This window comes from Diceros bicornis, chromosome 19, assembly GCF_020826845.1.
Source record: "Diceros bicornis minor isolate mBicDic1 chromosome 19, mDicBic1.mat.cur, whole genome shotgun sequence".
Taxonomy (NCBI): Eukaryota; Metazoa; Chordata; class Mammalia; order Perissodactyla; family Rhinocerotidae; genus Diceros; species Diceros bicornis.
Window position 1 is genome coordinate 33051951 of NC_080758.1, and position 13979 is coordinate 33065929.

The 13979-nt window shown below is 40.8% G+C and overlaps 1 protein-coding gene across 1 annotated transcript; it reads left to right on the plus strand.

Moving 5' to 3' along the window:
• The first annotated feature begins 1030 nt into the window (after window positions 1-1030).
• On the plus strand, window positions 1031-4715 carry LOC131418209 (protein S100-A11-like). The gene is made up of 2 exons (XM_058562205.1): window positions 1031-1077; window positions 4364-4715. The coding sequence occupies exons 1-2, from the start codon at window positions 1031-1033 to the stop codon at window positions 4713-4715; spliced, it is 399 nt and encodes a 132-aa protein (XP_058418188.1).
• The last annotated feature ends 9264 nt before the right edge of the window (window positions 4716-13979 follow it).

A 13979-nucleotide genomic window follows, 5' to 3' on the forward strand; every position in this document is an offset into this window, starting at 1 on the left:
TCCCTCAAATGCAGACCCCAAGACACAAATTCAAGTGCAAGTTGCATAGCTGGGAGGTGGGGGAGTGGGGAAGTGAAGGACGCCAACATGGAGCATGTGGAGCAGGTCACCACTGTGGGCAACTGGGGCTCAGTCCTGCTGGGAACTCGAAGAGAGAGCGGGACACACCTCAGCTACCACCAGAGGGATGAGGGAGCTGGCTACTGATTCCCTTCAGCCCTTGCCTGAGGGCCTCTCCTGTGGGCACTATTCCCCTGGTAATTCCTGTTTGCTCAAAAGGTTCCCAGTGAGCAGATTCAGTCAGGCGAGTGCCCCAGGGTATGAGTGGACACTGACGGCATCTCCCACAGCAGGGAAGGTTGTCCATTGTATGGAGTGCATGAAAAGACAGCCCTCCTCCCCACAACATGTCCAGTGCTACAGGCATTGGAAGGGGGGATAATCGTGAGATGACATACCACTTCCAGGGTCTCTGGGAGCCATGGATGCCATCTGGGATGGCAAGATGAGTATGGCCGCCTCAGGAGACTTTTCCAAGAATGCATATGCACAGTTCCCCTAGGGTGGAATCGGGGTGGCGGTGGGTGGGATATGGCTTCAGTTCTGGGGGAAGCACTCCACTCAAAGATGCAAAATCTTCAGACATCCCATTTGAGAGAGGCAGCTTCAGAGGCCCTGACGTGGAGAGAAAAGACCACCTAGACATCTGCAGCTGTGCAGCAAGAGCAGCCAGGAGTCTGAGAACACAGACAGGGTTGTGGCACTGTGCTGTGGCCCCACACTCTGTGGAGCTGGTGAGCAACCCAGAGTGAGGGGGAGGAAGCTGGGGAGGGAGCCTGCAGAGGAGCTGTGCTGCACAGATCCTGAACAGGACTGAAAAGTTACCTACTGGACTGCCTGTACTGGGAGGACCAGTGGAAAATTTTAATGGGTTCTTAGAATCAAGAAGAGAGCAGTCATTCATAAACAAAATGTTTCATTTTTGCATATATCCAATTTGTGTGTACCACCTTGGATGATAATGCAAGCCATGGCCATGGGTGAGAATGGGCATCCTGAAGAAAGAAAAGACGCAAGGTGGGGTCTGCTGGTTGGAGGTGGGAGCTTCTCCCTGTAAATCCTTTTGTAACTTCCTGTACCTATAGGATTAGGTCCTGCAGCCTCCTATGTCTTAGTTTGGCTTCACCCAAGAGCAGACTCTGTGTATTAACTGACTATTTCTACATAACAAATTACCACAAAAGTTAGCTTATAACAGTAATAAATGCTGGTTATTTCATACAGTTACTGTTGGCCAGGGTTTTGGGAGCGGCTTAGCTAAATGGTTCTAGTTCAGGATCTCTCACAGGGCTGTAGTCAGATATCAAGAGGGGCTGCAGTCATCTGAAGGCTTGACTGGGGCTGGAGAATCCACTTCTAAGATGGCTCACACACATGGCTGTTGTCAGGAGGCCTCAGTTCTGCCTCACGACATGGGCCTTTCAATAGAGTTTCTTGGGTGTCCTCACAACATGGTAGCTAGCTTCCCCCAGAGTGGATGATCCAAGAGAATAAAGTAAAAGTTGTAATGTCTTCTATGACATAGCCTTGAAGACACACATTGTCATTGCTACTGCAGTCTATTCATTAGAAATAAGTCATGAAATCCACCCACATTCAAGGAGAGGGAAATTAGCTCCACCTTTTGAAGGAAGGAGTGTCAAAGAATTTGTGAACATATTTTGAAATCACCACACCTTGAGATAAGAATTTGGGTGCACGTGATTTATTTGGGAGGTAATCCTAGGAAGCACCAGTGAGGGGGTGGGGAAGTGGGACAAGGGAGGGAGGAAGGCCAATTAAAGGTGCAATAATAAGCAGGCTACCTCTGTGGACAATTGGAGCTCAATCCTGCAAGTTCTCTGAGAAATTGTATGGAACATGCCTTAGAGTCATCCCATTGGAGGGTGGAAGGCTGGGGCACTTCCCATTCACACCAGTCCTGCATTAGTTGAGATTAAATTTCTGTATCCCCCACTTCTGGGGGCATCTGTACACCTGCCTTCAGTTGAGCAAACTCCCATGATGCCCAAGCCTTAAGCAGAGAAAAAGCAAGATGTACAGATGCTTGGTAGGAAGCTGTCAATGTGCTGAAAACTGTCTTCCTCTGTAGCTGCAGGTGAAGTCAGGTGGGTCAAGGGGATAGAGAATGAGGCATCAACATCAACTACACAGCCTACAAGGTTGTCCATTAACTAGCTCTTGCCTAAGGCTCTATTAGCACGACTATAAACGTATAAGTACCAAGCAGCATGGAAACTAAATATATAAAGCAAAATTATTAGAAATGTGGGGAGAATTCCATCTTAAAAATTATTTAAGTAATCAAAAAACTTTACTACTTGGAAATTAAGGAACTAAATTCTAGATATCCAAGGAAATCAAAATAGCAATTAGAAACTATCTAGAAAGCAATGAAGAGGAGAACAATTCATATCAAAACCTATTAGCAGCAAAAACTGTATTCAGAGGAAAATGTAGAATGTATAGCGTTTCATTAGGCTATACATTATTAAATAAGAAACATAAAGGAATATCATGATCAGTTTTTAGAAATTAGAAAAAGAGCAAAAAATTAAAGCAAAAGAAAATAGAAGAAATTAATAAAGTTGACTAATGAAGAAAGGAGAAAAGTATAAAATAAAAATTATCCAAGATTACTTAGCTAACCCTATACAAGTACATTTGAAACAGAGAAAACAGATAATTTTCTAGCAAAATTGACTGGAAATTTGAATAGACAAATTAACATAATAAAAGAGAGTAGTGATTAAAGAGTCAGCCCTGGTGGTCTAGCAGTTAAGATTCGGTGCTATCACTGCTGTGGCCAAGGTTCATTTCCCAGTCAGGGAACCACACCGCTTGTCTGTTGGTTTTCATACTGTGGTGGCTGCATGTTGCTATGATGCTGAAAGCTATGCCACTGGTATTTCAAACACCAGCAGGGTCACCCACGGTGGACAGGTTTCAGCGGAGCTTCCAAACTATACATACGGGGAAGAAGGACCTGGCCACCCACTTCTGAAAAAATTGGCCATGAAAATCCTATGAATAGCAGCAGAGCATTGTCTGATACAGCACCAGAAGGTGAGAGGATGGCTCAAAAAGATTGGGCAGGGTTTCACTCTGCTGTACACAGGGTTACTAGGAGTCGGAATCAACTCAATGCCACTAACGACAAAGTGATTAAAGATCTACCACCAAAAAAAAGGTACCAGAACTAGATGGGTTCACAGCCATGTTCTGTTTACTTCTAAAGAAGGAAGAACAATTTTAATATTATTTAAATTATTTTAGAAAAGGGACAAGTGATTTAAAGCTTCCTAATTTATTTTATGAAGCCACAATAACTTGAACACTCAATTCTGATATGGCAGTACAAAAACAGAAAACTATAATCAATTGCCTTTATGAATATGGCTGTAAAAATCCTTAATGATTGCTAGCAAATAGAACCCAGCCGTGTACCTAGCGTGTGACACTGTGACCATGTGTACTATATTCCAGGAACGCAAATCCGGTTCAAAACCAGGCACTCCAGCAATGTAATTCGTTACAGTAAATTAAAGGACGAGATCATATAATAAAACAAATATTGAAAAGCCATTTGCTAAAACCATCAGCCACTCTTAATTAAAATGCTAAATAAGATTGGAAACTGCTTAAACATATAATAAAGACTTTACCAAGATCCAATAGCAAATATTCTAAATAGACAAACACTCAACCGAAATCAGCAACTGCACAGGCTGCCCAGCACCGTCACTATTATTCAACATTGTCTCAGAACTCTAGTAATTGCAATATGGCCAGAAAAAAAGAAAAGAAAAGAATCAAAACATTTGGCAAGAAAAGCAAAAACCATCTTATTTTCGCCAACAACAGAATTGTTTGAATTGAAAATCTAACTAATAAAAGAAAACTACAAGGATTAATAAAAGAATTTAGTGAGCTGGCTACATATAAGACAAATATATAAAAATCAATATCTGATCTGTATAATACACGCAGAGAAACAGATATCAAATAAATATTCCGTGCACAATAGCAACAAAACTGTTAAATTCTTATGAATAAATCTAATGAGAGGCATAAGACCTATATGAAGAATACTATAAGATCTTTTTGGAAGCCTTAAAAATAAGATTCTGAACAAATAAAAGGACATACCACATACTTGATTGGGAATTAACATATAAATATAATGTAATTTTAGTTTGAATCTTAACAGGGCTTCTTAGGGACTGGATAAGCTGTGATTAAAACAATGTTAACAAAGAATAAATGTCTGAGGCCCACTCTCTAAGCCACTCCCCACTCACAGCCACGCCCATCACAGCCTCCGGTTTAACACCAACAAGGCAAAAATCTCCAGCCCTATAGAGACTGAGTGGCGCATCAAGTCCCTGATTGCTGTGTTCCAGAAGTATGCTGGAAAGGATGGTAACAACTGCAGACTCTCCAAGAGCAGGTTCCTAAGCTTCATGAAGACAGAACTGGCTGCCATCACAAAGAGCCAGAAGGATCCCAGTGCCCTTGACCACATGATGCAGAAACAGGACCTCAGCTATGATGGGCAGCTAGATTTCCAAGATGTTCTTAATCTTCTTGGCAGCATGGCTGTGGCTTGCCATGACTCCTTTAACGTGGCGACCCATTCCCAGAAGCAAATCTGAGGATCCCTTGGGCCTGGCCTCCAAACCTACCCTCTTTCTTCCCAGCTTCCCAATCATCATCTCCTCAGAGCCTACACATACCCTGAGCCCAGAGCGCGCACCACCCCGTGCAGGCCACTCCTGCTGGTAGTAATAAAACAATACAGTTTTTTAAAATAAAAAATAAAATAAAAGCCTGAGAAACACCAGTAAATATAAGGAAAAGAATAGTTGACATGGATTTGCCTTATCATCGTAATAGGGACAGATAGATTAGAGGAACAACCAATGATAAAAATAACTTCCAGAAGCATTAAACATTTAAATGTAAAACATGAAATAATAATAATCAAGAGAGAAATCTTAGACTACACATACCACCTAGGGGTGGGGAGATTATCTTAACCAAAACAGGAAACACACTCGTTCTGCAGATGCAGATAGACTTAATTAACTATATAAACATAATAAAAGCTCCTTATGCATTATGAGTATTTAACTCTCTATCTGTATTATAAATTCTTTCCCCCAAATTTATTTGTCTATTAACTTTATTTCTGGTATTTCTTGCCAAGATATAGTAAGACAAATAAATATATTTGGGAAAAAAACATTTGCGATATCAACAAAGAGTTAAATATCCATAATACACAGAGAATTCTCACAAAATAAAAGATAAACAATGTAAAAGAAAAACAAGCAAAGAATATGAACAGATAACTCATAGAAGGGCAAATCGAAATGGCTGAGAAATATTAAAAAGCTGCTCAAACATATTAGTGGTGAAGGATAGGCAAGTTAAAGTACAATGAGATCTCATGTTAGATTTATTAGACTGACGAAAATTAAAAGAAAGACAATGGGGGCCGGCCCGGTGGCCTAGTGGTTAAGCTCTTGCACTCCGCTTCGGCAGCCCACGGTTCACAGGTTCAGATCCCGGGCGTGGACCAATGCGCTGCTTATCAAGCCACGCTGTGGCAGTGTCGCATATAAAGTAGAGGAAGATGGGCACAGATGTTAGCCCAGGGCCAATCTTCCTCAGCAAAAAGAAGAGGATTGGCAACAGATGTGAGCTCAGGGCTAATCTTCCTCACCAAAAAAAAAGAAAGAAAGACAATGTCATTGCTGGCAGGGATGCAGGGATGAGGAAAGGGGTGAGGTATGCTCATACTTTGCTGTTGGAAATAGAATTATTATAGTTTTTTGGAAAGCAATCTGGTAACATCCCTTAAAATTTAAAATACACGTACTCTTTAGCCCACCAATCCCACCCCTGGGAACGTATTTTATCATTTGTTAAAACCTATGTACAAAAATGTTTATTGTAGCTATGTGTGATGGCTAAAAATTGAAAATTACCAATATCTCTGAATTTTGAATAAACTATGGTGAATCCTCAGCAAGGAATATTATGAAACCATTTTGAAAAAATGAATTAGAGTGATGCCAGCTGACTTGTAGGGATTTCCACAAGACATTGTTGAGAGAACAGTGCAAGATGACAAAAAGTGTGTAGTCCCCCCTTATCCGCGGAGGACACATTTCAAGACCCCCAGTGGCTGCCTGAAACCACAGATAGTACTGAACCCTACAAATACTGTTTTTTCCTACACATACATACCTATGATAAAGTTTAATTTATAAATTAGGTACAGTTGGAGGCCGGCCCAGTGGCGTGGAGGTTAAGTTCGCGCATTCCACTTTGGCGGCCCGGGGTTCACAGGTTCGGATCCTGGGCATGGACCTACTCACCACTTGTCAGGCCATGCTGAGGCAGTGTCCCATATACAAGAGTTAACTCTACAACTGATATACAACTATGTACTGGTTTGGGGGAGAAAAAATTAAAAACATAAAAAAATAAAAGAGGAAGATTGGCAACAGATGTTAGCACAGGGCTAATCTTCCTCAAAATAAAAATGAGGCACAGTGAGAGATTAACAACAATAACTAATAATAAAATAGAACAATCATAACAATATACTGTAATAAAAGTTACCATAGATCTTAGCAACCTCAGCATACAATTTTTTTCTTTCTGTATTAAATTGAGAACTTTCACCTTTTCGCTTAAAGAAAGCACCTTACGCTTCTCTCTGGCATATCCAAATTCCCAGCATCACTATTTTTGAGCTTTGGAGTCATTATTAAGTAAAATAAGGGTGGCTTAAACACAAGTACTGCGATACCATGACAGTGGATCTGATAACCCAGATGGCTATTAAGTGACTAACGGGTGGGCATGTAGCGTATGTAGAGTGAATACGCTAGACAAAGGGATGGTTCACATCCTGGGCAGGAAGAAATGGGATGGCTCGAGATTTTATCCCAGTACTCAGAACAGTGCACAATTTAAAACTTAAGAATTGTTTATTTCTGGAATTTCCCATTTAATATCTTCAGACTGCAGCTGACCTCGGGTAACTGAAACTATGGAAGGCAAAACCTCAGATAAGCGGGACTACTGTATAAGATGATCCATTTTTTTGTAGAACAAAGAAGAACAAAATGTGAATGAATGTAGATGTGTGGTGTTGATGCACATGCGTGTGTACAGGTATGTAGGTAGGTAGGTAGATACATATTTACATGGTTAAATGTATGAATATGGAGAAATGTATGAATGATACAAAGCAGGTTGCTAACATGGATGAGTAGAGCAATGCAGAAGGATGAGCAGAGAGAGAGGAAAATGGAAGAAGAGAAGAAGGCAAACAGAAAAGATGGAAAAAAGGCTGCACTAAGAAGAAATCAGCGTGTATAAGATCTTGTTTATGCTAAATTGTATCTCAGTGCATAAAATGCCAGGAAAAGAAAAGCTATATCTTCTGTTTTGTAGGAACGCTGATGCTGTATTGTCAAGTGAAAAAAGTGAGTTACAGAGTGAGGTATGCTTCTATTCTGTGTCAATAAAAACAAACAGGCAACCACAACCCTTGTGCATGTGTATTTATGATTGTGTAAGTCTGCTGAACAAGGAGCACGCTGTGAAAGGATACCCAGGTGGGTCACAGCGGCCACTGCATGGTGGGCTGGGACTGGGGGGAATCGTTTTCACTTTTCACATCTTCGTCTTGATTGCCTTGTTTCACTTGTCACAGTAAGTGTATACTACTTTCATAGTTTCAAAACTTCAATAAAGGAAAAAACCCTAAATTAATAATGGGTTTCTTTCTCCTTCTTTGTTCCTCCCTGAACACCTGGCTTTGAATGTAACCCAGCGCCACCCCATCCTATTCCACCTCCCATGCATGTAGACCTCTGAGTCCCACAGTAGAGGAAGTTGAGGTTACCTCCCAAAAGCCCCAGGTGGTGGTCAAATTTACAGATTGTGTCTGGGTGTCTGTGCTGGGTGATTGTGTCTGGGTGCTCTTTGAAATTTTTGGGCCACTTAAGGATTTGGCTAGCATAGAGAACACAGAGGAAGCAGGGATGGGGCCTACAGCTGTACAGATTGACACACCCACGTCTCAGCTGTGGCCTGGCCAATGCTTCCAGTTAAAGCACATACACTGTGGTTGTGGTTCTATAAAAATACCTGTGTGTGCCTACAAGGCCTAGAGAGGAATTGAAGACTGGAATCTAGCTTGTTGAGGCTCTGTATCATAACTCCTATCATCCTTTCTACAACTCTGGATAAGCATTATTTCCATTTTATAGAGAAGCAAACAGAACCAGATTTAAATAGCACGCTCAAGGCTATGTATAGCTGGTCAATTGTTAGACTGAAGCGTATGAACTGCTAGTCTAATTTCAGATTGTTTTGACCTACAAAATCTCTAATAGTTAGGACATAGTTTTAGTTGCTACAACAGAGACTCAATTAATAATGGTTTAAACAAGTGTATTTCCTCTCATTGCAAAGTTTGGGCTGTTCTCTGTCATCAGGAGTTCGGGCTGCTTTCATATTTTCTCACCCTCTCAGATGTCACCCTTGTCTAAATGATGAGGGTAAATATTTACCCTTTCAGAACACAACCCAGAAGTTGCACCTTCAGCCTTGTTTACAGCTCACTGGCTAGAGGCTGGTACATGATCACACTCAGCTACAAGCAAGGCTGGAAAGTGTAGTCTCATGCCCTTCCGAAATTCTGTGACCATGTAAGAATGGGAGAATAGATCCTGGGAGACACTTGGTGGCCTCTGTCACAGCGAGGACTTTCTGAGATCTGAGCAAGGGTCTGTCTATCTGGAAAGCTCATTAACTGATCACTGAACCACAATAAAAATAATTAGGGTGCTACTTGAGGTGAAATATTTTTATTTTTCTAACAGTCTTCTGTTGGGCAAGAATCTCATTCCTAGCAGGACCTCTCTGAAGGTCATTCTTCCTGCTTCAAATTCATTCCCACAATTTTCCAGAGGCCACATCGGTCCCTCCTGCCCAAGAGGTAAAACATAACAAAACAAATAAATGGTACATATGTGTTTATATGTGTATGTATACACACACACACACACACACACACACATATATAAATAGCCCTCTGGCATCTTTGAGTCTCCAAAGATAGTTGCTTCATAGGTGATATAAACTGGATTTTGAGGCTCAGCATATTTGTAGTGATTGAAAGGTTGGGGCTGGAACGGAAGAAGAGTTTTCTTATCCCTTTGCCCAGGTGTGTGTCCGGAGACAGCACTGGCCCAACTCAGGCAATGGGTATGTCTGTTGGGGGTGCAGTGTGGGGGTGGCCACTATAGACTTCTGGGCACAGCTCAGGGGCAAAGGCCTAAATCCACCATCTGAGAGTCATTCTCCATTGTGGTTATTTTTCCTCCCCACGGATGGAATGTTCTGGAACATTTCATCCATCAAGCCACGTCATTTACTAGGCAAAACCCTCCTATACAGGACAAAAGGTAGTAAACACACAGTAGCTTTAGCACTTTCATATTTTTACTGAGATATATTTGGCTACGACTGTTATTTTAATGTCAAATACAATTTGAGGAACTGAAATGTTTTATATTAGTATTAGAGGAGTACAGGGACTTTCCTATTTCTTAAACTGTGATATTACTGAATATTTGTAACACAATTTTCATCTGCTTTGAAAAAACATTTATATAAGTAATTTGCATTTAAAATAGAAAGTACAGAAAAATAAAAAGACAGAACAAAAATAAATGTAACCTGTAACCCCACTTCCCAAAGATAGTGATCAAAGGTTCTGGAGTACATTTTCATTACTTTCTTTTGAGCACACAGTCATGTAAATATAAAGGATCTGTAATAAAATTGAAATGTTAGAAGAACATCTATGATGAGTTCTTGCTGAATAAACAAGAGTCTGGTAAATGGATGCAGATGGAACCAAACTGAAGAAAAGTCCAAGGAGAGCCCAACTCAAAGGCCTCAAGGATTTTAATTTCAATTCATGAGCTTTGGGTGAAAAGTAATCAACCAAATCTACCGTAAATCCTATTGTTGAACAAACACAGAACTCCTTCTTCAGTATAAGCAGTCAGAAAACAAAATCACCAAGTATGTGAAAAAATCCAATAGTGCAAAAAAAGAGTCTGTTCTGAGGAACTGGAAGAAACACTTCCTAATGAAACATGTGAAGTGGAAGAAAACTTTTAAGCAAAGTCCCCTAAGATCTATTTTCAGTGGGATTTGAGAGGTTACTGCACCTGTGAAAAGATCTCATCATGGAAGATTGTATTTTAATTTGAAATACAATTACAAAGCCCAATTAAAAAATGCAATACCCCCTAATAAACTACTGGATCTGGGAACTGAGCATCAATGGCTGTACCATCACGAAAGGAGAGACCACATGCGGCCTGACAGAGGGACACACAGTCACTTACCAAGTAGTGCTTCCCGACCCCAGCTTCAGGCAAAGGGACATGTTTAAGGGGATGCCCTGAGCATCTCCTGTGGGAAAGTGCAAGACAAATAAATTGTTCAACGAGCTGCAAGAAAGAGAGAGAGGCAGAGAGATTTATCAACCGATACCAACGGTGAAGTGTGGACATTATATGGACCCTATTTCAAACGTTTATGAGACAATTGGAAATTTGAACACTGACTGGATATTTGATCTTATTAAGTAAATGCTGTTAATTTTTAAGATATGATAATTGTTTGTTTTTTAAACTATCTTTTAGTGGTAACTACTGAAATATTTATAGATGAAGTGAGATGTCTGAGATTTGATCAAAACAATGGAGGGAGGAAAGTTGAGGGGCGTCCATGAAATAAGATCGGCTCAGAGTCAATACCTGTTAAGCTGGGTGATGGGCACATGGGGGGCTATTATGCTATTCTCTTTACTTTTGTGTATGCCTGAAAATGACTAAAATAAATTGTTTAAAAATTGCATTAGAAGACATGAGTGAGAGGTTGGGTATTCTAGAAAACCCAGTCAGTGACTTAGATCATTGCTCAGGAAATTCTCCCAGAACTTAGAGGAAATGGAAAAAGACAGTATGAGTGAAACTCTATAAAACTTAGAGGAGAGACCTGGGAGATGCAGTGTGAATGTAAAATCTGAATTCCAGAAGGAGGCATGAACAGCACAGAGGACAAGCAATAAACTTCATTAAAAAACATTTCCACTATCGGTTTCTTTTTTAACCAGTGAGTTATCTAGCAGTATTTTATACATCCAAATACACAGAGATTTTTCAATTTACTTTTATTATTAACTCCAACTTAATTGTGTATAGTTAGGGAACGTGTTCCGTACGATACCTATTTTTGAAACTTTTTTGCGGCTTGTTTTAATGTCTAGAACAAGAACGGCTTTTAGAAACATCCCTGAGTGCTTGCGAAAAACATGTCTTCTCTAATTGTTGGATGCAGAGTTCTAAATATGCCCTTTGGTCACTTCTAAACCTTGCATAGTTGTTACCTGCCTGGCATCTCAAAAGAGAAGAGGTGGAATCTCCCATTGGCAGGTAGACTTATCAATTTCTTCCTATCATTCCATCCATTTATACCGCATGAATTTTGAGGCTGTCTGATTAGGTGCATGTGTTTGAAATTGACTCCTCTTGGTAAATTGAACCTTTCTATCATGACATCATGAACCTCCTCATCCTTTTTTTTTTTTTTTTTAAAGATTTTATTTATTTATTTTTCCCCCAAAGCCCCAGTAGATAGTTGTCTGTCATAGCTGCACATCCTTCTAGTTGCTGTATGTGGGACGCGGCCTCAGCATGGCCGGAGAAGCGGTGTGTTGGTGCGCGCTCGGGATCGCAACCCGGGCCGCCAGCAGCGGAGCGCGCGCACTTAACCGCTAAGCCACGGGGCCGGCCCATCCCCATCCTTAACAATGCTTTTTGTCTTAGGGTTTATTTTGTCTGAAAATAATATAATAGACAGTATTTGTCCCATGTGATTTTTACCCCATCCCTTACTTTCAATTCTGTTTGTCCTTATGTACACCAGTCTCTTGTAAACCCTGCTTCTAAACTACCTGTGATGAAGGTTCAATTGTTTCTCCCAATCCATCAAAGGCTAAGACTTGTGTAAAATATAAAAAAGATAATTATTAAAATTCTGAAATTAAAGAAAGACATGCAAAATATAAGCCAGGTATTCTAGTATTAGGTACACCACACATAAAACAACTGTCAAATTGCCTAGAAACTTTTATAAACTAAGATACTATCAGCTTCTGAATATACCTCGCTGCAACTTGCAGCAATCACAGCCACACTTTTGAACACCAGTATTGTAAACAGCATATATCAGGGGTTTGTTCTATTACCTGCTCCAACAGTCTATCTTTCAATTGGCAAGTTTAGTCCATTTATAGTTATTGGTACATTTGGGCCTGTTTCTCTTACCTCTGTAAGTCTCCTCTCCTTCCCCATCATCAAGTTGATATGGCCTCGAATTATAATTTGAGATCATTATAGACATATTTTTTCTTTCTTTGGCCCTCGCTACTTTTGAGCAATCAGGTGCTAGACCATTTGTGTCCCCCCCAAATTCATATGTTGAAACTTAATCCCCAATGTGATAGTGTTAGGAGGTGGAGCCTTTGGGAGGTGATTAGTTCATGAGGTTGGAGCTCTCATGAATAGATTAGTGCCTCATAAAAGAGGTCCCAAAGAGACTGATCCTTTGCCCCATCCATCATGTGAAGACACAGCGAGAAAATGGTCGTCTATGAACCAGGAAGCAGGTTCCCATAGGACACCGAATCTGCCAGTGCCTTGACTTCCGGCCTCCAAAACTGTGAGAAATGTTTGCTGTCTCTAAGCCACCCTGTCTATGGTTTTCTGATAGCAGCCAGAACGGACTAAGACACCAAGTTTACCAAGGTATTTACTGCTCATCTTCCCCTCAGTTCTCTCCTACAGCATTTCCTAGGTTTGTTTCTTATCATATTTAAGTACTTCATCTGAAGTATTTAAATGGGGGCCTTTGAGTAGCTAGACATAAAATTCTAAGTTCAAAGTTCTTTTCCTTTAGTCCTTAAAAATGTAACTCCACAAACAGGGTTGTTGCTGGAAAATCTGACGTCCATGATCCCAGCTCTAGGCTTTGCTTCTGCTCATTTTCTCTGGAAGCTTTCAGAATGGTCTTTGTCTTTGTTATTCTTAAATTTTACTACCCAGTAGTAAACGAACTACATTATAGATATGTGCCAACATGAAAGAATCTCACAATAGTGAGTGAAATGTTCCAGTACACACCGTCATTCCTTTTATGTAATGTTCAAAACCATGCAAACTAAAACTAAATAGTAAATTGTTTAGGGATGCATATATATATGGTAAAATTGTGAAAAAGAGCAAGGAAAGAATGAATTCAAAACCCAGGTAGTAGTTCTCTCCTGGAGAGGGATGGGGATGCACCAGGAGAGAGGCCCATAGGGTAGCGCAGGGGTCTGAAGTATGGGTAGTGTGCTGTTGTCCCAGCTGGGGGTGGGAAAACGGGTATTCTTATTTTTTTAATACTTACACGCATTTTTTGCATGTATATAATGTAAGGTAAAACATTTCACCTTGTGACTGGTTGCCCAGCAGGGGCTCACAGGGCAGGGTACTGGGAACAGGAGGCATCAGGTTGCACACCCTATGGGAGCAGCTGTGGTGGTTATGCATGGACCCAACTGCTAGAGAAGAACCAGGGATGCAGATGGGAATGGAGGAGCTCTACATTTGCTCTAAATTAGGAAATACACCTAAGCTCCTCTGGACTCATCTTCATACCCCAGTGGAGAGCCAGGTCTCTGACTGAAGGAGCCGTCACCAGCTGCTCTCAGGCTCGGCTCCGAGCCTTTTCTGGCACCCATATCTTGGCATTTCCTGCTCCAGTCTAAA

Bases quoted from the DNA above. Each gene is read 5' to 3' on its own strand.
- LOC131418209 (XM_058562205.1), top strand. From the start codon at position 1,031: ATGGCCATGGGTGAGAATGGGCATCCTGAAGAAAGAAAAGACGCAAG. The intron at 1,078-4,363 runs GTGGGGTCTGCT...CCCCACTCACAG, and splicing joins GAAGAAAGAAAAGACGCAAG to CCACGCCCATCACAGCCTCC.